The following is a 21,639-nucleotide window of genomic DNA, read 5'->3' as shown; positions in this document are numbered from 1 at the left end:
TAAATAATTTATTCATTCTGTTTTCAGAGAAAGATTAGAGCCATGTGTTCTAAATGAGATGTGAAACATATATTTGACAATGAAGGGAAATTAAGTGACTCAGTGGCTTCTTAACAGCGTATGGAGTTGCATACTGAATAAGACAGCAGCCCCACAGGAATGACTTTATTGTAGATTCCCGAGTATGCTGTCTTACAATGTAGATCACAAAAGGTTTGATTTAAGAGAGCTATTTTGGCATTTCCTACTTTACTTCTATTAGCTTTGCAGCCAATAATATTCTCTACGCATACAAGTTTCAGTCATGGATAAATCATTGAGTTGGGACTTGGAGAACATTAGTTCTTTCTAGTATCTGCTGCAGGTCTGCTAAGGGTCCTGGGAAATTAATATTTTTATCTACCTATATTTTCCCTTCTATAAACTAAAAATAATAGGGCCCTTTCTCCAAACCACTTAAAAATAAATAAATTCAACAAACACTACATTTGTACTTCGTTGGGGTTTTTTTTGTTGTTGTGGTTTGGTTTTTGTTTTTTTTTTGTCTGGACTGTCTGCAGTGATACGGTTCTAACCTAGGTATGTAAAACTGATATTTATCTCAATAAAAATTTGATCTTGCTAAGAAAAAATAGAGTTTGTTTTGGTTTGCTCTGATCAGGTGTCCTGGCTGTATAGCTATTGGATGTGGGGAGATGAGTTGCTCTGTGTCTTGCTCCTCATTGAACAGGCAGTGGCACATGGATGGAGGCCCATGTGTGTATTCTTATATCTGGTAGCCTTTAAAATGGCTTTTTATTATAGGAAATGTAGCTCTCCAGAACTGCTTTATGCTAATCCAAATCCCTCCCTCCTTCCAGATTCAATGGGAAGCTATTCCTTTACTCAGCTGCCCCTGTGAAGCAGTACCTCATGCAGCCAGACAGCCAGGCCACTGATTTATACCTCAATTATGCTCACATTTGTGAGCAACTGTTTAACTGCAGCAGAGAAGGCTATTTCTTAGACTTTTTAGAATATGTTGTTGGATTTTAAGTATTATTTTAAGAAGTGTCTGTCAATGAGTTAATATAGTACAAAGGTAATGTGTTTGATATATTAGTACAAAAAAGCTTTTTCTGGGAAATAAATGAACCTTTATTTGAGAACTCTTGCCTTAGCACCCCATATAGGTCTGCAATATTGCGTATGTTGTTCACAGTTGTGCATACCACAGAAAACAGGGAAGCAAGCACCATTATTTGGAATTGATTTAATGGATAACCCAATTCATTTCAAAGAGGCAGAGATAAAGAATGTGATAATCAGGAATAGGAATAGCCATGAGGAACTGGATTTACAGGATTATAAGGGAATCTCAGTCAGCTTAATGCTATGCACACCTATCAACTGACAGTTTGCTTTTGTAATGGAATGAGTTAAAAACAGACTTGGAATTTGACTCATTGGAAACCAATGCTGCTATTGAATATCTACTAAAAAATTAATGTTCTCAAGATTTTTTTAAAAAATATTGTTTGGCTTGTAAAGATTTACAGGGGCAGTACAGTCTTACTCCTCTCCTATATGAAGGATTGTTTTGTATATATACAGAAATGTTTGCTTGTCAATACTGTTACATGTTTAATATGTAAGATGCTAGAACTAAATTAAAGGAAAGGGCAAATGATTAATTTCCTTAAAAACCTAGAAGAAACTGTAATTTTGAACAGACTTTTTTCTCTAAGAAGGCACAGTACATGGTTAAATCTTATTCACCTGAAATCAGCCCAAATTGGCTTAAAGTTTTATATGGACACATGCCATTTGCAGAAACTGCTGAACCAGCTTTGTGCTTTTGCTGCATTTCTTCGTCAAAAGAACCCAAACCTTTTTCTGTGTATGTTACATTTGTTATAACCTTACCTCATGCTGTATGCTTTGTACAAAACCTGATTGTCTTGGCTTTTTCCATTCTTTGCTTCATTAATGCTCTCCTTTTCCAGATGTTTTAGGTATGTATACAAGCTTGAAAATTACTTTTCCTGCTGTTTTGTGTTGAGTGCTTTATTGTACCTCACAGAACCACCGTGTGTTTCTTGCATCTGGCTCACTGATAGACAAAAGCCGATCCTGTACGGTGTTGCTAAGTTATTCTTTTAAAAAACCTTGCTGGTTTTCTTTGTTTATTTTCAAGTAATTCTAAAAATAAAGTTGACATTGACAAGTAAACGCTAAAGCTTAGGTATTCCACTCGATATTTCTAAGGTGTGTGCACCTAATCTGCATATACTAAGACAGATGTGTGAATGTTCATGTTTTAAAATATGTCATAGCGTATATGTTCAATCAATTGCGATCACAATGTCTGGGAATCTGTTTATGTGCTTTCTGTGTGCACATGCAGTAACCTGTCAGGCATTAAATGCACCCAGTTTGCATGAGCAATTGAGAGCCAACCTGTGGAAAGTTGTCTCTAGACAATGTGTAGAGCTCCCATTCTCATCATTAGGTTGATATCCTGAAGTTTTGCCTGCTGAAAATGAAACATAAATGCTTGAAGAAATAGTAGTGGACTACCTGTGTAAATTTCAGCCTTGTGTTTCTATTTCCTTGATATTTGTGTGAAAAGCCAGTTGAATGCTTGAAACTATGGTAGCAACTTATTTGTTTTATTTATATATATACGTATGTATGTATGAATATCTGGTAATTTAATGACAGTTCTAGTATATAAGTTTCAAGTAAACATTTCCCCAACTATAAATCCAAGATAAAAGAGTGCTAGCTAGGCGTCATAAAAATCCTTCCTTACTTACAGAGGCCATGAAACAGGGATGAAAAACTGGGATTTAACCAAAAGTATGTTCCTTTTCCAAAGTCTTAAGGATCTAATATAGTGCAAAGAAAAGAAAAAAGTTGTCCAATATGTTATGGAAAATCCTGATTGTCCCTTTATAATTTTATCTTTAAGGTAGTCGGGACTAAAGTCCATAACTCTCAGTTCCAGGCATTAAATATTCAGGAGTGTTAATCTGTTTAAACCTGAACCTGCCTTGAACCAGAATGCTGTAATTAGTATAGCAGCCAGGAGCTTTTGGGTTTTCATGAGGACGTAGCTACGCTTTTTGCACACAAATGGCGAAAGAGTAGCATGACTTTCCCAAATCTGTTATAATTTATCAGTCTCACATGTCCCAAAATGCTCTTTTATCCTGCTGGACCACCTTTGATTTTCTTAACATCTAAGGTCAGAGTTTCCTTAATGAATTCTTTAGGTAATTCTCGATTAGAAGTTTGGTACTAACTTTCCAATACTCTAATTTGAAAATAAATTTTTGATACAGTATTGGCAAAGCACTTTAATGAAATCCTGAGTATTTTCAAAGGCTATATGAGGAGTGGAGGGATGGGAATAAAACTTAATTTCTGTAAATTAGAGATAAATCTCAGCAACGTGCCCCTATATTTTCTCATTAGACTTCACAGAAATATGGATGATTGGTAATTCTATTGAAACAAAACATGTTCTAGGGACAAAGGAATATGCAATGTATTAGAATAATTTTTAAGGTTATGAATATCTCTATAATCAAGATACTTGGATACGTGAATAAAATGTTTTTAGCCAGTTAGCTGTTTGCTTAAAAGCAGATTACAGCTTGCTTCCCTTAAAACTATTCACACTGTAGGCTGAATTTATATAGGATTTTTTCTTTCTCCTGGACTCACAGAACTGATTAAAAGTTGGTATCTGTGTCCTCATTTTATCCAAGACTAAGGGCCTGGGTTGTTTAACCAGAATGCAAAAGCATCTGGGTTCACTTCTGTTCTCTGTTATGGACTCATAATTTCAATTGCCATGGCAGGGCTATGATCACCTTTAGGATGCTTATTGGTTGGTCCTGCAGAGTCTTACGCATTTTGCAAAATAATTAAACTTTCCCTGGAGAAAGAACTGGAATCCATGTGTTTTGCCTCCCACTCTAAGCATCAGGCTACAGAGTCAGTATCTCTCCCACTCAGTGAATACGCACATGTTTTGAGAGCAGCACACCATCAGCAGGAGGGGTTGAATAGCCAGTGATGGAGTAGTTCCATATTCTGTCTGTGAGAAAGGCTGAATATTTTTATTTATGTTTGTTCTGAAAAAAACCAACAGACCTAGGGAACACGTACTTGGTGCCTATGAATGGACCAGGGCTGTAAAATTCTTTAGCAGTGCACTGAGTAATGAGGCACGGTACAGAAATACCCAAGTTAGTGCCAGCCTGACATGATGATACCCATTCTGAACTATGCAGAGACACTTGCTCGGTTCCCTCAGCAAAATAAATCTTAGACCGCTTCTTTGCCCAGTTTTACTATCCCAATTACTCCTTAACATAGTGTAGGGAAGCTTAATGATGGGAGCAGCACTGTGCCACTGCATGGCACCTTTTGGAGCTGCTCCAGTTCTGCCTGGCACAGGCATCATGGTGCAGCTCTGCCCTGTGCAGTCCCCATCCACTCATGTTGCTGCTGCATTCTGCTGATTTCAATATTTTCCATTCACAAGCCATTAAAATTTACTTCCAGTTTAAACTTGGCATAGGAAGCATCATTCCATGAATGCTATTGTGTTGCTAGCCCAGAGAAATAGGGGAGGAAGTAAATATTTTTATGTGCTATTTAGTATTTTTAAATTACACTCTCTGTTTTATATTTTCACATAATTGCAGTATTGCATTTCATGTTAGTCCATTATAAATAGATCTTGGTTATGTGGAGGTTTCCAAGCATGACATTGTATCTGTCAATACCACATGGACATGTGTGTGCATTAAAAGCCATCTGAATTCTGCCTCAACTGAGCCTCAGGAGGCAGGAAGAGGAAAACCCGGTTTTCCTGCAGCACGTCACCCCACAACTCCCCTTCAGCAGAGCCCAGACAGAAGCACCAAGCAGAGCACATTCTTCTCTCCTTTCTGCCGTATCCCTCACAGGAGCCCCATCTGTTAGGCATGAGTAACACATGCAGCCACTTTTCCTGGAAAATATTGTCATCCTCCCACTCCCACCCTCCCGTTTTTACGTAACAAGCTAGTGGCTAAGGTATTTAGTGGAGACCAGGGAAATGTAACTATATTGAAAAAACTACATTTATTGTAGAAATTTGAATAAAACACATGTAATCTAGGTATCTTTTGACCTGAGGACTACGCTAAAGCATTTATTCCCTCTTACTTGCTTATGTTCTCCAAGACTTTTTCATTCTTAGCTGGGTACACTGCAGTGGAGGCACAAGGCCTCCTGCTCCCCAGCACTGGAAGAGCCCCACAGTGTGAGGTGTGACACGTAGTCCTGCCTGGAGATTGTTGGACGGAACCTCCCTGGCTGGGGAAAGAATGGAGCCCTTTGTCCCCTACCCAGCATGACCCCTCTGTTAGCTCCCTGCCTGCCCAGAGCAGCATTGGTGCTTGAGGGGAGGAAAGAGGAAGATGACAAGAGACAAACACTTATGTATGTCTGGGGTTTGTTGTTAGCTTGCTCTGATCTGCTCAAACACCATGTAGCTTACTGAAACACCCTTGGCCTCCTCACTTTGTGTACAGTGAGCACAGATACCTAATGCTTCCAGGGTAGCCTGCTGTGGCCATGTACCTGCATTCTGGTTACAGCAATACCCAATGCAGACATTCTGGGCATTTCTCACTCAATATAAACGTGTGTATACACACACATGCTCACAAATTAAAATTTTAAATTTTAATTTTGTCATTCAAGCTCATGATTTTTGTCGTAGTCGAGACGTGTGGGCACAGGTGGAAAGTTATTGCTTCCTTTTTTTTATTTTTAAATTTTCTTGGATTTTAGATATGACCTTTATTCATTTCTCAGCAGGTTTTTTTGGTGCAGGACATTCCACAGGCACTGGGGATAAAACCCACATTTGTTTCTTTCACCTTTGTTGTGGAATTCATGAAGTTGCCTTAAACTTCTCATTACTGTAATTATATTCATGGAATTTAGTAATTAATTATTTTTAAGTAACTGTGTTTGTGTAAAAGACTTGGTATAAGAAAAATCATGGCTACTGATGATTGTTCTCCTGAATTTATAAAATTCTTTGAAAGCTTTTTGTGCAAGGTGATGCTAATCATTTTATATGGCATGTATGTTCTTTTCATCCCATATGTCTGCAATATCAGGAGCCCTGAGCCCTGTTTAAAAAACTAGGTTGTTTTGTCTCTGTGGCAGTTGCAGTCCAAGTAATTAGGTATCTGTTTCTATGAACAAAACAGTCATAGATACTATGGATAGTAGACAAGGTCAAATTAAACAGGATATAAAACCCACACTGTGCTCAGTTGACAGTATGTAAACTTCACTGCTCAGTGTGAAGATCGCAATCTCTTTGATGTATTAAAGTAGTACTTGTGGTTCTAATTTGGCCTTTGCAGGCCAGAAGCATGCCCATTTTGCATCTCATCCCTATCATGAAACTGCCATCTCATCATGGTCTTCCTAAAACAAAATGCTTCCTAAAACAAACTACTCTGTCAAGCTGAGTGTCCCAGTTACTCCTGGCTGCTATGGATGCTTTCAGCCCAGGTTTGAAATATGTCCCTTTGAAACAGATTGTAAGAGTCACTTTAAAATTTGATAGCTGATTCCTGGGTTTGAGTGTTGTAGCTGGGCTGTCAGAATTTCTTGATGATTGTCATAGTAGATTATGGTGCTCATTATGATTGGCAAAACAATTTATTGGAGTTTAATGTTATAAGCTCACTCAGGTTATGCCTCTCCAGTACATAAGAAGGGACATTATTATAAATAGATGGTATTCATGCAGGTGGGAAGATTGAAAACCTATTATTGTGCTACTTTGAAGATACCCCACTGTCACTGTTCTCAGCTCCCTATTTTAACTACCACTGACATTTGTTACTATCCCCAGATGACATTTCAAGTTCTTTGCTTACTTTGGGCAAAAGTCTAAGAGAAGATTTGTATTGTCTTATTGTGAAGGCGTCTATGGGTATAGAATTCGGGTTTTTTGAGAGATGTTGCTAAAGAAAGATGAAAACCAAAGCTGTAGCAGTGGATAAAGCCTTTGTCATCTAAAAAGAGAAGCTACTATTATGTAAGTAATTGGCACAATCTTACGGGTAAAGTTAGAATTCAAAGATTTCAAGCAAAGTGAATGCTTTCCTAGAAGCTCAAGAAGTACTCTAAGGAACAGGAGACAAGGATGTCTTCAACAATTTCTGGCATTTTTCCCATCCATTCTTGACTGGAGAAGTAGAGTCACATACATTAATTCACCAATCATGCAGTGTAGTTCGTTGATCTTCTCTCCTATTCTCAAGTTAAGAAAAATAAGTACTGAAATACTTTTTAATTGATGAAAAAGATATCTTCATCTTCAGACTCAAGTGGAAACTATTGGTTCATAGAACCATAGTTACCTCCAGTTATTGCCCCAGGTATGTTTCACAATAGAACATACCCTGAGGCATACTCTGCCCTGACAAAGGGTTGTTTCATAAAGTAGAGCATGAAATGTAGTCCACAGAGATGTGTTCTGTACTGGCAGAAAAGTGCTTCCAGCGGTGTTGCAAATGCTCCTTTCCCAGATAAAATTATGATACAGTGGCATAGAGACAGATTTTGCTGGTTATAAATTGTCTTGAACAAGGGGTTTTTAGCAGTCTGGCATGGTCTTAAAATGATACATTAACTGATACTGTTACACTGACAGAAGTGTTGAGCCTGGTTTGAAATTGCAGGAAAGCAATTCAAACTCATCATCAGAACAGCATGACAAATTATCTCTGATATGTTTATTCTAGTTGTCATTTGGATTTAAATTAGGGATAGATTATTGACTATCTTCTGCTAAAACTCTGAGACAATGGTATTCAGTGATTTCAGCAGTATCTCTACGCAATGAAGTTGCAGAAAATGTAATCATATATGTGCCAAGAACCATCAGCTGTCTTAAAAAATGTGGTTCTGATTTAGACAGCAGCTGGGCCACAGTGCTTTCATTGACCAGCAGGAAAGCATGCATCAATGCTTTCCATACCACCCTGTGTCCATCTCACAATGTTTGCTGCTGTAAAAGACTAATTGGCTTGTACTCAGTCAAAACTACAAACAGTTGGAACTGGTCTCTATGAGATCCAAAACAAAGTCAACCTCCTCCAATAAAGGATACTATATATAGATTTTCTGATGACCATTTAGACATTACTTCATTTATAAAATGACCGTACCAATCACCTATTGATCTGGAATAAAAACACTTTGAGCTAAATTTGCTGGGATGCCTTGCTCTGTCTTGGAAATTTTGCAACCTTATTATGGTATCTGATTTATTCCATTGCTATTCTAAGATAGCAAAAAATCGATCTGTTCACATCTCTTTACAGAGACCATTTGATACAGAAAATTCTCTCTAGCCGGATCAGATAAGTTGTTTTCAAGCAAAAGTAAAGCTTATTCCAGTATAATAGAAAAGGCTGATAGTGTAATTTCAAGAAACTCTATATTAAGTTTTTGGTACCTCTTGTTGACCTTTAAGGTTCTGTTGTCTTCTAATATTTATTTTGAGTGGGCTAGATATCTAATGTGGTTTTGGTTCATGGAGTGTGCACAACCTTTAAAGGGGAACCTGTATGAATTACTAACTTGTCTGCAAAATCACCCAGCTTCTGTAATTTCTCAGCCTAGAGCAAGATTTGAACAGGAAAATGTGATTCCATTTCAAGGCTGATTTTGCTATTATAAGATTTAGTTTTGTTTCATTGGGGAATGAAGACAGTTTCTACAGCACTTGTGAAAGCGGATGCAGCCCATCTGTCTTGGAAAGGTTTGCCCTGGAAAGTACTGCCAATCAGGCAGGGTACTGAGGAACTGGAAGCATGACTACCAGAAGAAAAGATGATTTTTCTCTGGGAAAATCACCTTTCCAAAACTTCTGGGGTTGTGAAGAGGATACCATAGCGTTATTTGGATTGTCGAGTTATTTCTCCTAAAAAAAGTGTTTTACACATAATAATGAACTTTTTTACATGGTATCATGCTAAGACCAGTATATGAAAGAAACTGTTTTCCAGAGCTTTGATAAGTTGAAGTAAATGAAAAAGCATGAGTTTCTGCTATATAGACACCCAATACTTCTAGTGCCTGCCTCAGGTACTCCAGTTTGAGCAAACTGGTTGCTGTGTAAGATTAACATCTGAGCTGAAATTATTTACATGTAGGAAATTTGTGACGTAGTAAGATTACCATTTGATGCTGCAGGCATTAATACCTCTTTTTTTGTTACATGTATGGTCTGGGGTCTTTTAAGAAGGTGTTAGCAGTATCTTTCCAGCTTGGAATGGCAGGAATTGGTGAGATGAGAGAGGCAGGCAGTGCTGCCTGCAAAGGCAACAAATCAGGAATGAAATGCTCTCACTAATGGTGCATTCATTACTGTAGTGTGCCAGGGACGTGCATGGATAACAACTCCAGCAACCAGAGGAGGAGCAACACACCAGTCTACAACATCTTTACATTTTAAAAAACTAATCACCTCATAGGATTTTCATAACTCTAATTTTCTACTTCTCTGCAGCTGAAGTGCAAAGTGAAATTGAACGGATTTTTGAATTAGCAAGGACACTGCAGTTGGTAGTGCTTGATGCTGATACCATTAACCACCCAGCTCAACTAAGCAAAACCTCTCTGGCTCCCATTATAGTATACGTAAAGATTTCTTCTCCTAAGGTAAATATTTTAGTCACCTTCATGCTCTTTCAGTCTTAAGTGCAGATTATCACATGTCCTCAGTCAAGTTCAGAGGCTATATTTCAGAGGCTATCTATTGTTATTGCTTCCCTTTGGATGATGAAGTATTATTCATTAAAAAAGTATCTCAGCTCTAGTGTTACTAAAACCTATTTTGAAAAATATTCTGTAACTCAATTTTTTTTAATTGGGATTGCACTTTTTCATATCAATCATGTAAGTAATGAAAATGGTTTGTTAAATCAAAATAATACAGAAATGAAAGAAAAATTTTCACAGAATAATTATCAGACTGATTGCTAAACTGTAACATCTCCCGACAGTATACTCTTTAATTCCTTGAAAAACGCGTGCAAAGACCTTGTGAAGAGGCATTTGAAACAAGAAGGAATTTGTGAGAAGAGAACTCAGGAGATCAATTTAAAAAAATTCAACTTAGAAAAAATGTGAAGCAGCAGAGAGAAAGTAAGAGGGGAACTTTTTAGTGCCTGTAACAAAAAGATGTCAGGAAGTAAATGAAAATTAGCTCATTCTGGATTAAAGAGCATGGGAAATGTTTCTGAAGCCAGGAAATGAAGAATTTGCTCTGTCCATGTGAGCAGTTTCAAATATAAACACTTTAAGTGGTACATTAAGCCTGAACCTGGTCAGTTTTATTAATGTCTTCATTTTCACAGGTTTTACAGAGGTTGATAAAATCTCGAGGGAAATCTCAGGCCAAACACCTTAATGTTCAGATGGTGGCAGCTGATAAACTGGCACAGTGTCCTCCCGTGAGTTACTGTTAATTTATGTCTTGTCTTTGAAAGGTGCCTTTCTTTTCAAGCACGAGGTTAATTACATACGCTTCGGGAATGTTTGCGCTCTTCTGGCCACACTGCACTATTAGTCTTTTGCAGAATGCCTCCTGAGGTCTCGGGGCTCATCACAAGGGCGCAGGGGAAAAAAAGTCCTAGTCACAAACAGTTATTAGGATGTGTGCTGATACAGTCAGTGCTTCAATAAACTGAACATTTGTTTTATTTAAAAATGTTTAGGAAGTTTTTGGTCTAAAAATGAATCCTGCTAGTGACTGTTTTATCTGTGGTAGTTTAGGGTAAGGACAGTGGTTTGAGTAGTTCCCCTGGGGTGTATGTCACCACAGCCCACTGCTGTTGATGTTCTTGGTCCCAGTTTTGTCAAAGAGCTGAGGGGTACCTGAGGGCTCTGCAGTTCTTCTATTGATGTGCACTGAAGTAAATTCTCTCAGTTTCCACCTATAAAGCAGTGGTGATGAGACCCCAGCTGTGGCATGCATTGCTACCTGCATAGTCAGCTGTCAAGACTATGGGTAAGAGACCACAAGATGAAGGTTCAGTTCAGCTGCAGATATAATTTGCCATAGTTGCAAAGCTGAGTGAAGGAAATGCCTTCATCATTTAAGTTCAAGCATCTCAGTTGAAAGACTAATCTCTTCAAATCCCCAAAAAGTCAATGAAGAATGCTAGAGACCTGCATAGGACCTCAAAGCTGCCTTCTGGCTCCCTGACCAGGGAGAAGATGGAGGAAACTCACCTCCTAACTTTAGAAGCCTAAAATTAGACCATGTGACTAATCGCTTACCTAATATTTGTATGACATTTGGTAACTGAATTATCTGTATTACTTGTATTTCTTACTGTTAGATATTGGTCTTAGTTTGTCTTAGTTATTTTAGATAATGGGGAGTGAATCCTTTTCTTGCCATTCCATTTTTTTCCCAGTAGCTAAATACTTCCACATGTAACCCCTCTTTCTTTATATTTGAATTTTAAGATTTGTTCTGCTACTTTGTGTCTCCATTGACTGTGAATTACTAAGTGGAAGTCATGAAAACTTGCTTTAGCAGCATTAGTGCTAGTTATGATTGCTGTCTTTTGTGTCAATTGCATTCAGAAAAACAAAATCCAAAGAGCAACATAAAAAACCACACCCTTCCCCCCTCCCCACCCCCACCTCCCACCCCCCCCCCGCCCCCTCCCCGAAAAAAACCCCAAACAAACAAAGAAAGAAGGTGAAATATCTTAATACAAGTAACTAGAAATGTGGTTCATTTTTGATGATTGGAATGTGTGGTCAGTGTGTCTAGCTGATCTCCCTTTGGATGGTGATTATTCTCACTAAAACCTTTCCTTTATCAGGAAATGTTTGATGTAATTCTTGATGAGAACCAGCTTGAAGATGCTTGTGAGCACCTTGCTGACTATCTGGAAGCCTACTGGAAGGCCACACATCCACCGAGCAGCAATCCTCCTAACCAGCTTCTCACTCGCACACTTGCAACAGCCACTCTTTCCATTAGCCCAGGTCCAAATATTAATTTACAGGTACAGTTTTTATGCTATCGCTTCTTTTTCTTTTGTCTACTTCTTCCTCTTCCAAAGCACAGTGATAGCTGATACTAGAATATGCTGAATGTGTTTTGCTGGTTTTGATAGACATTGAACCATCTTCAGTATAAAAGGCAAACACAGGCACGTTACTGTTACTGCTACTGCATTCATAGTAGCATGTGTTTGTGTGCTGACTAGGGGGCTGATTTTGATTCCAAGGACTTAGCTGGCCTGACTGAAAACATATGTTGATGTGAAGTGGAATACTTCAGGTTTTACTGTGCCAGGACACCGCTGTGCCAGTTATATGTGTACCAGCCACAAGCATTTTTATAGCTGGCCATATGTAATCCAATCAGAGAAATAAAACTGGGCTAATACGATGCACATTACAGCCTCTAGTAACTCTCTGACTGATGGGCAGACTATTGCTAACAGGCAAATCCCAGCCCCAGAGGCCCTGCATGACAAATTGGGTTATGTACAGAGCAGATCCACAAATTTTGGAGAGAAATCTGTTCCAATCTTCCCATAGGCTATAGAGTTTTAGGGGTTGAGAATAACTGACTATATTAGTAAAGTCTCAAGGTCAAAGTGGCTCTTCCAGTGTTTCCTTTGTTCTTTTATTCCTTGGCCACTGCTGTGAAAAGTACATACTTCCTTCAAGCGAAAATCTTACATAAAACTTGAGTCCCACTGCACTGCATGTTGTGCAGAACAAGACCTTGAGAGGCAGAATGTTCTGAACAGCGAGGACACTGTCCAGTGAGCTAGGGAAAACAGGCATTATTCCCACTTCTGCACTGATGTACCTGTTGATATGGGTGTATTATGTCCCCTCTATTCGTCCTCCAGCTTTCGGTTTGCACAATTCTATTAAGGTGCTCAGCATAAGGAGACACTATCCTTTGGATATTTGTTGCATGGCATGAAAGGAGTCTTTAAAGATGATACTTCATAATCAATAGTGTCACTTTGAGGCTGAGATCACAGCAGGGGTTAAAATATATCTGTCTGAGATCAAATAATAGCTTAGTACATCTATATTTCTATCTGAGTTCCCTAGATGTCCATAAGTTATATACATATGCAAGTTAAAATTCATAATTTTGGCTAAGAAAAATGCCTCCATTTAGAAAATCAAAGAAAAAAAATGTAACTGGACCCCTTTAGCAAGAAAAATTTCTTTAGCCACCTTGCAGGGTACTTTCTTCTCTTGCTTCAAAAGCAGTTGGAGGAAAAGAGATGGTAAGCTACAGCTTATTTCTGCCTTTTTTCTGTCCTCAGAGCTGAAAGACCCTGAAAATATTGTGAGCTGGAAGAATTTCTGAGTATGAAATTCAGTTTTGTTGTGTGCAGACTTGCTAGATAATTTTTCTTTTTCTCTGTAAACTTTTTAATTACTTTGCTTGAGGGTTTTTTTAATGCCTTTTGGGTGTGGATTTATAGTTCACTTACTCATTTTATTAACCACATTCTCTGGAGGAACTATTACAAGAGTTTTAATAACACTTTTCTGAATGTTGTGCTATTTCCTTACAAACAGATTTTTATTTTAAGAACTAAAGAGTGTATTTGCAGTTTCACAGTTTGTTTATAGGTCTACTAATACAGAAGCATGAATTAAGGGGGATCACTTACACAACACAGAACTTTTACATTCTTTTGGTTTCATTTTCCTATGATAGATCTTCAACTGACATCTCAAACCTGAGCCTGTCACTGCCTTGGCACAGTGGGTTTATTTTCTAATCATGATGGCATAACCAATTCTCTCAACAGTGTAAGACCCTCTCTTTAGGGGATTTAAAGTCTGTGCCTGTGCTGTTTCTGTGGGGTGCTCTGCAGGGAAAAGTCAAGCCACCATCTGGTTGGCCTGGAGGAGGCACATCTGCATTGCAAAGCATTGGAGTCATCCTCCCCCAGGTCCACTTCAGTGCCCCTTTGCCATGAACCATACTTGGGTTTTGTGATTTTTCAGGGTGTAAAGAGGGATTTGTGTTGCCAGCTGCCAGAGTGGCATTTGTATAGCGTGATGCTGACGGTGTGCATTGCATGGCATGAGGTGCTTTACGGTGTGAGCCCTCCTGGGACTTTTTGAAATTGAATCAGCAAAGGCCGTACACCACCTGTCCATCTGATGGAGAGATTTGGAGCAAACTTATATGGAAATTGTTGGGTAATTCCAAAGGACTGGAGCAACTTCACACGCATATGGTGCAGGTGAACAGGGACCACTGAATGAAAATAGGGAGCAAGGCAAATTCACTTTGTGAACACAGACTTCTCTCTCCTCTTTCAACACTTCTTTCTAAACCACTACTTCTTTGAGGTTATAGCCTAAATAATGAAATAGGCTTATCTCAAACTTTCTCTAATTTAGACAAAAAGCCTTATAAGATTGTGCCATGAAACTCCTACACTGAAGAATCTAATCCAAATCAGAGCCCAAATTAGGTTATGAACCATAAAGCCATACTCTAATCCAGATTTAAACATACCTGTTCAGCATCCAAGTAATATGTATGGGCATATGAATTTGCCCATAAATCCCAATAGTGCTAACGCCATTTTGAATTTGCAGGTACTGCTTCTAAATTTAGTCACTGTGCCCCTTCACACATACTCATCACAGCAAAGATGCATCTGAGCTTGTAAAAGTAGCACTGTGCTCAAAGCAGATTCACATTTTGCATTTGTTCTCAAAACACAGCAATGATGGATTTTATTAGTCAGGATTATATACAGGTACATACATATGTGGCATTTGACCATAGGAGAAGTAAAGGTTTTCATATGTATACCAAGTTTATATGCCTTAAAAACAGTCATGGTGATGGACTGATAGAAATTGTGTTTACACAATTTCCAATCCAAAGCAGTGCCTGCTTTGGATTCTTTCACTTTTTGCTTGATTTCATTTACAATTCACTTTTGTTGAGTCATTTAATTTCACCTTGAACACATCTATTCATGTTTATAATTACTACATTCCTTTCTGGCAAATCAGAATCATCTTGAGAATCATAAAAACAAGAACAAACACCAAATTTGACTGCTGTTCCTGTTAACTTGTTCTCATCTATTACTTTCTTTCAAATTAGGAACACATGGAGCAAGCCACAGTCTCTGGAAAGTTCACAAAACAAAAAGTTCTTAGAAATTTACAATTAGTAAATTTTATCAAACTGCTGATATGAAATATGTTGTTCTTTATAAGTTTCTGATGAAATACAGATTTTTTTTTTCTTGTCCAATTTCCTGCCATTTTACTTTTTGGGTTGCTAGAAAACCCACCCACCAGGATCTGTGGCTGAAGGACAAAATTTCCTAGCTCTTTTCCACTAAATAAAAGGACAGAAAAAAGATGCGTACATGAACTGCCTGGGAGGCAATCTTTATTTTTAGACAACTCTGAACATAGAAGGGCGAACTTCAGCCTAACTTTGGTAAATTCAGAACAGTCTCACAAACAAGGGCCTATATAACTCTGTTAAAACCTATTTTAATTCTGTGCCAGCAGAGATGATTTTGTCTTGGCGTTCTTCATGTCATGTGAGAAGGATAATTCAATTTTACCATAAACTATTTCTTAAAATTGTTGCAATTAAGCATGAAAAGTCTTTGGCTGTGGTTTGGCAATAAAAGCAGGTTAATGTAATGAAACCCCCAAATGAATTAAATAATGCCACTTGTTCATTTTGCAGTGATTTCAAAGCATTATGCGGGTGAAGAGTAGGTTTATTACCTGGTAATTTTTATTTCAGTCTTTTATTAGTGGTGGTGTGTTAGGAAATTCTGTATATGATAATATCACTCTCCTCATACTTTTCTTGGCAATGGTCTATATTCTTGAGTTCGTAAAATTGTAAGGTCAAAGTTTACCTTTTCATTACCATAAAGAAATGAAATCATTGCTGAGAAAAAAAAAGGTCAGTGATACTATTAGTATCATAATACAAACTTTATTCATACCAGATTCAATTGCATTTTTTTTCCTAAAAAAAAAAAGTTTCTATAAAGGAGCCAAGGTTTTGTACTTTGGTTCTTTGCTGGAATAGACCTGTTCAGCCCTCTAAAATCACTTTCCCATAGCAGCTGTTTCCAGGCAGACATTGTAAACTCTCAACTGATATCTGCCCTTTCCTGGCATGATACGTCCTCTCTAATTTCTCTGCAGTTTGTCTTGTTTCTGCATGCTCTCTTTTTGTTTGGAGGGTGGTGGCATTTATTGGCAATTGGAATAATCAGAAACATCACAAGAGACAAGAAAGTGTCACAGAATAATCCGAGTGCTACCCTCCATTCTGATGAGAGTGAAGGAAATTGTTTGTATTATAATACTGAATTTTCAGTAAAAGTTGAATTCTAATGGTTTTTTTCTAGTTTAGAATCAAAGTGGATTGTTGTGTACTCAAATGTCACTTTCATGATACTTTCTAGTTGAATTTGATATTGGAGAAAATTTTTCATTGTGTACTTCATGCATCTGAACTTACTGCTGGTTCTGATAGCAGGGATCTCAAGGAGACCAGAGGAATGACCATTTGGTCCCTGAACGCAGTGGTTCACAAATTGAAGAGGAAGCACGGGTTGAACCCATCAAGAAATCCCAGCACCGCTCCTCCTCAAGCCAACACCACAACCATCGCAGTGGTGTTAGAGGCCTTCATAGGCAAGAAACTTTTGACTCAGAAACACAAGACAGCAGAGATTCAGCTTATGTAGAGCCAAAGGAGGACTACTCACATGAGCATGGTGACCACTATGATTCTCACAGGGATCATAATCACAGAGACGAGTCCCATGGGAGCAGTGATCACAGACACAGAGAATCAAGGCATCGCTCAAAGGAGAGGGACCGCGAGCAGGACCACAATGAATGCAACAAACAGCGTAGTCGTCATAAATCAAGGGACCAATATTGTGACAAGGATGGGGAAGTGATATCGAAAAAACGTAACGATGCAGGAGAATGGAACAGGGATGTTTACATCCGTCAGTAACTTTTGCCTCTGACAGTCTTGTGTTTCTTTGAAGTCTTGTAACAATGCCCCTTGAAAATATCTTTGGGTTCTTCATTGCAGAACATATGGTATCCTTCTGTATGCTGATTTGTATTGCTGTTGCTTGCATAGCAATAGCATGAAATAGAATATTCATATACTTATTTTTTTGGTTAGTGCTATATGCATTAGTGTAGTACAACTGAAGAGTTCCTGATGTTGTACTATGACATTTTTCAAGCTGTTTTTGGTAGCTGCCACTTGAACAATATCTGTTGCCATCAAGGTGTTGTTAGTGTTTTTTTAAAAAAAAGGTACATTTGATGTTTAATAACTTCCTGTGTATTCAGCAAGCCAGGATCAGCACATAAAAGAATCTAAAACTTTTTGTCTGCTCTGATTTTTAATTTGTATGCACTTGATTTGCATATTGATTTAAGCACCACTCTGTTGCTTGTACCTCTGGTGGTCTCCGTATGAAGACAGAATTCAGTCTTGCCTTACACACAGGGGATCATGGAGTCAAAATCTATTTTCTATGTACTGGTACTGTGTACTGTATATACAGTTTATAAATGTTATTTCTGCAGACACCTTCTTACTATATAAGTTTGATCACACTGTTTTAGAGTCCTAATGCCAAGTCAGCAGATTTGCTTTTGAATTACTGGCAACTGGAACTAGCCTCACTTAGGAAATCTGTAACAGTGTTCAATCTAAATACTTCTTCTTCTGTAGCAGAAAGCTTATACTTACTGTAAATATGGATGAATGCTTGAGATAAAGGGTGTAACTCTTTTACCTTATGCTGTCCTTGCAAATCCAATTTTGCATTTCAAAGTTATGGTAAAGATAATGACTTAACACTATAAATTATTCTTCTCTTTCCAGGTCACAAAATTTCAATGGGCACAGCTTTACTTTTGTTCTGTTGTCAGTATAATAGAGCACACATGTTGGAGGTGTGTATGTGAGTGGGTGGGTGGTGGATGGGCGTATGTGTGCGTGTGCACGTTAGGCAGCAAAGTGTGAGAATCTACTGAAGAAAACAAAGCTAACTCAACAACCCAGAAAGTACCTTTCTTCATTCTGTCTATTAATTTAAAAATCCAAATTGCAGTCAGGGAATATAGGGGAGTTTACTGACCCAGGTAATTGGGAAAGCATAAATCTGCTGGCTCTTTGTTGAGACTCAGGAGAGTAATAACAGGCAAATGTTACTGTGAGTTTTACTGGAAATGTAAAATCTTTGTGGTTTAGATTATTTGTTTTAGCAGAAAAGTTTACACAGCTTGTGGAGAGTTATTTTGTTGGAAAATAAATTTTTGTAGCTTCTCCACTTTTTCTACATTTGCCAATTCCTCTGCATTCCCCCTCTGCAGCCAGCTCACTGCTTGTCCTTCACTGAAGCTGTGGAGCTGCTGGTGAGAGCATAGAAAAGTGACCATGACAAAATACATTGTTAGGAACTTTCTAGAGAAAATGCATTGAAATCAAAGGGAGTGAACACAGTCTGTTTTGCATTGAACACCTGTTGCACTGGTAAGTGGGGTGAAATTCACTATTATTTTTGACTCCAGGTTCCATACCCTTGCCTAGTGTAAAAGCTGTTCTGCATCACATATAGTCTTTGTAGTACTTGTATGAATTAAATACTTTTTGTATTTCCCTGTAAATAGCATGTTATATAGAGACTGTAGTGCGCTACTAATTAATTTAGCTGGAAATTATTTTTATTTATTATTTAAATTCTGGGAATATCAGCATCGCCTGATTTTGAATATCATTTTAGTGAAATGGATAAGATATATGGCAGGTGCATGTTTTCTCCAATCTCCTATCTGAGCATCCAAATAATTCAGTTTAACTCCCTTAAACATACTGTGTTCTTCCTCTCCCTCTCCCTGATGCTTTATAAGCATTTTTCAAAACAACCTGAGTGAGGAATTCTGCTATCAGGTATCTGGCCATTCCTCCCACTGCTGCTGATTCTTGTCGTTATTCAAGGGTAGGTTTTGGCTCAAAGCATGAACTGTGGGGAACACAAGACAAAAGGTTACTTTTCTAGAAATAAAATTCTCATCATTTTTCTAAACATCACTAAATGACTTCGTAGACAAAGGAAGAATAGGTAAGTAGATCTGTTGTATTACTAAATGGATATATGAGTATATAAACAGTGGCTTCGATACAAGAGGATTTTCAGGGTATCTGTCAAAAATTACATTGAAAGACTTTGTTGTCTGAATCATATCAGATCATATGTAAGTGGGAAGAGGAGTTATATTGCTCTGTATAGCCTGGCTTTAGCTAATTTACCAGCTGCAGTAAATGCTATTGCTCCCTACAACTCATGACAGCTATGTCCTCTAAGAAGTGATTCCACTTCAATACCTTGAATATTTTGTTCTTTTTTTGTTGGGTTTTTGGTTTGTTTGGGGTTTTTTTGTGTGTTGGGTTTGTTTGTCTGTTTGTTTGTTTTTTACTTTTGTTCCAGAGAGTATTTATTTTTCACCTTTCTTAAAGTATTTTTTAAGGAATATTTGGCAGAATTTCAAAGCACTGAGTAGTATATGAAAACTATGGAGTAGGTAGCCGTGTATAGACAAATAATGAGGAAAATAAAGAGTATACTCCAAACCCTAGTATTTAAGTAGGGCCTATATATTGATTTGTGGAGTATAAACATCACAAAAAAAGACAAGTCTCAATCCTACTAGTTATAGAATCATGTTTTGTATAGTGCTGCTGATTATGTATAGACAACATACTAACAAAAATTTGTATTTCTTAGGCAGACTCACTGAATAGGATTTTATTAGCCTTGCTAAGATACTTTCCTTCAGTTACTGTTTTAAGAGTGATAAATCATTTGTAATGTGAGCTTGTAATACACGTATTGCACAATACCACCTGCCTGCTGAGCACTACTTTGAAAAGCACTTTAACAGAGTGACGTCAATAAGAAGCTTTAAATATACTCCAACTGGAGGACATATCAAAGGTTATTGTGATGAAATGTCTTTGCACAGTTTTGCCAATAGAAAGTTTCGTATTATTGTCTGCATTAGGATACTAATGAGTTTGTATCTCTGTATTTGGTTTCAGAGGTTTTGAATCTGAGAAATAATAGAGGTCCCAGTAAGCTCCAGAGTCTTCTTATGTATGTGTGGTATGAAACACCTTGTAAAATTTCTATTCAAATGAGCTAAAAAGATAATAAAATCAGTGAAACAGAAGGAAAGGGGAGAAAAATAAAATAGTTAAGTGATACTTAAGTCTTGGCAGCTGTACTCTTCTTTTTCTAAAGAATTTAAGTATATGGAAGGAAAGGGATGCATTTCCAAATTTGCATGTATATACGTTAGATGTTAACCTTATTTTTGTGTGTTTTTTCAAATCAATATACACCAGTGTAGCCTGAGTTGTTTAGTGTCACATACACATGGAAGAAATAATTCTCAAGGAGGGACTGGAAGGAAGTGACAGTAACAGTCTTCCAGACCAGTTAAAGGACAGGACAGTGGGGAAGAATAAGCAAACAGGTTTGTGCACAAAAGCAGCATCAGTAGGAGTTAAGACCTAAAAGAAACTATTTTTATTAAATCAATCCATAAATTACTGTCTAGAATTCAAAGAATTATCCTAGAATGCTCATGGATTCATACTCAGTGTCTGGTATCAGGAGTTCAGAATTTGAAGTTTTGTAATTTTTGCTTCTCAATGTATAAAATTAAATACATAGTTTCTCATAAGGCTTTGGACCTATATAATGAATATCAGTTTTAAAGCCACAAAGAGTTTCAGTGGAGCATCTCTCTTCACAGAAATCTGTAAACTCTTAACCTATAGCCCTTATTATAAATTAAGGAAATAAAATTCCACTCACCAAACCCTGAATAAAGGTAGAGACCCATTCTTACTTCTCCCTGCATACCTGTTTACTCATCCTATACATGCAGTTCCTGACGAGATCTAATACCCTGCCCCTTAATACTTTCTCTCTTAATTTATTAATAATTTTCATTTTTAAGCCCTGTTGCTTTGTAAATGCTCATGTTCTATGACACCTGCAAAGGTTTTAATAGGGTCTATTATGATTCCCTCAGCTGGAATGAAGGGAGTGGTCTGACTGCTTTTAATCAATGTCTGTTCAAAGTAAAATGTCAGTGTAAACCACCTCCTGTGTTTGTTAGTTACTAAAGCCTCTTCCAAGACTTATTTTGGTTTGTGGTTGCATTTGACCTCTGATTGCTTTAACACATCAGGCTGAAAGCTATTTCCCAAATGTTTTTGACTTAAATTCTTCTCCATCCATGAAAATCAAGCACATTGCAAAAAACTTGATGATACAGTCTAAAGGAAAAACAGAGAAATTATTTTTCAGAGGATAATACATTTCTGGTGTGCATTTACTTATATTTATTACTTTATTGTAGATCTTTCACCAAATCATCTGTAATATATGTGAATGCCATTTTTACTGTGAATATTTTTAATCAAATGTTATTCAATCAAATTTA

At 37.5% G+C, this 21,639-nt stretch overlaps 1 protein-coding gene across 8 annotated transcripts in view; it reads left to right on the top strand.

Moving 5' to 3' along the window:
* Positions 1 to 21,295, top strand: part of CACNB2 (calcium voltage-gated channel auxiliary subunit beta 2) — a 248,435-nt gene extending 227,140 nt beyond the window's left edge. For 4 of the 8 annotated variants that reach the window (XM_071560219.1, XM_071560217.1, XM_071560223.1 and 1 more), the window contains 4 exons: positions 9,587 to 9,738; positions 10,437 to 10,532; positions 11,919 to 12,104; positions 16,625 to 21,295. In XM_071560219.1, coding sequence (XP_071416320.1) covers positions 9,587 to 9,738; positions 10,437 to 10,532; positions 11,919 to 12,104; positions 16,625 to 17,116 — 926 coding nt within the window. In that variant the 3' untranslated portion in view covers positions 17,117 to 21,295. The remainder of the gene's footprint in view (positions 1 to 9,586; positions 9,739 to 10,436; positions 10,533 to 11,918; positions 12,105 to 16,624) is intronic. The other 4 variants (XM_071560220.1, XM_071560218.1, XM_071560224.1 and 1 more) reach the window with 1 other exon arrangement.
* The last annotated feature ends 344 nt before the right edge of the window (positions 21,296 to 21,639 follow it).

Source organism: Pithys albifrons, chromosome 7, assembly GCF_047495875.1.
Source record: "Pithys albifrons albifrons isolate INPA30051 chromosome 7, PitAlb_v1, whole genome shotgun sequence".
In the NCBI taxonomy this organism is placed as follows: Eukaryota; Metazoa; Chordata; class Aves; order Passeriformes; family Thamnophilidae; genus Pithys; species Pithys albifrons.
This window is presented reverse-complemented; position numbering and strand designations above follow the sequence as displayed.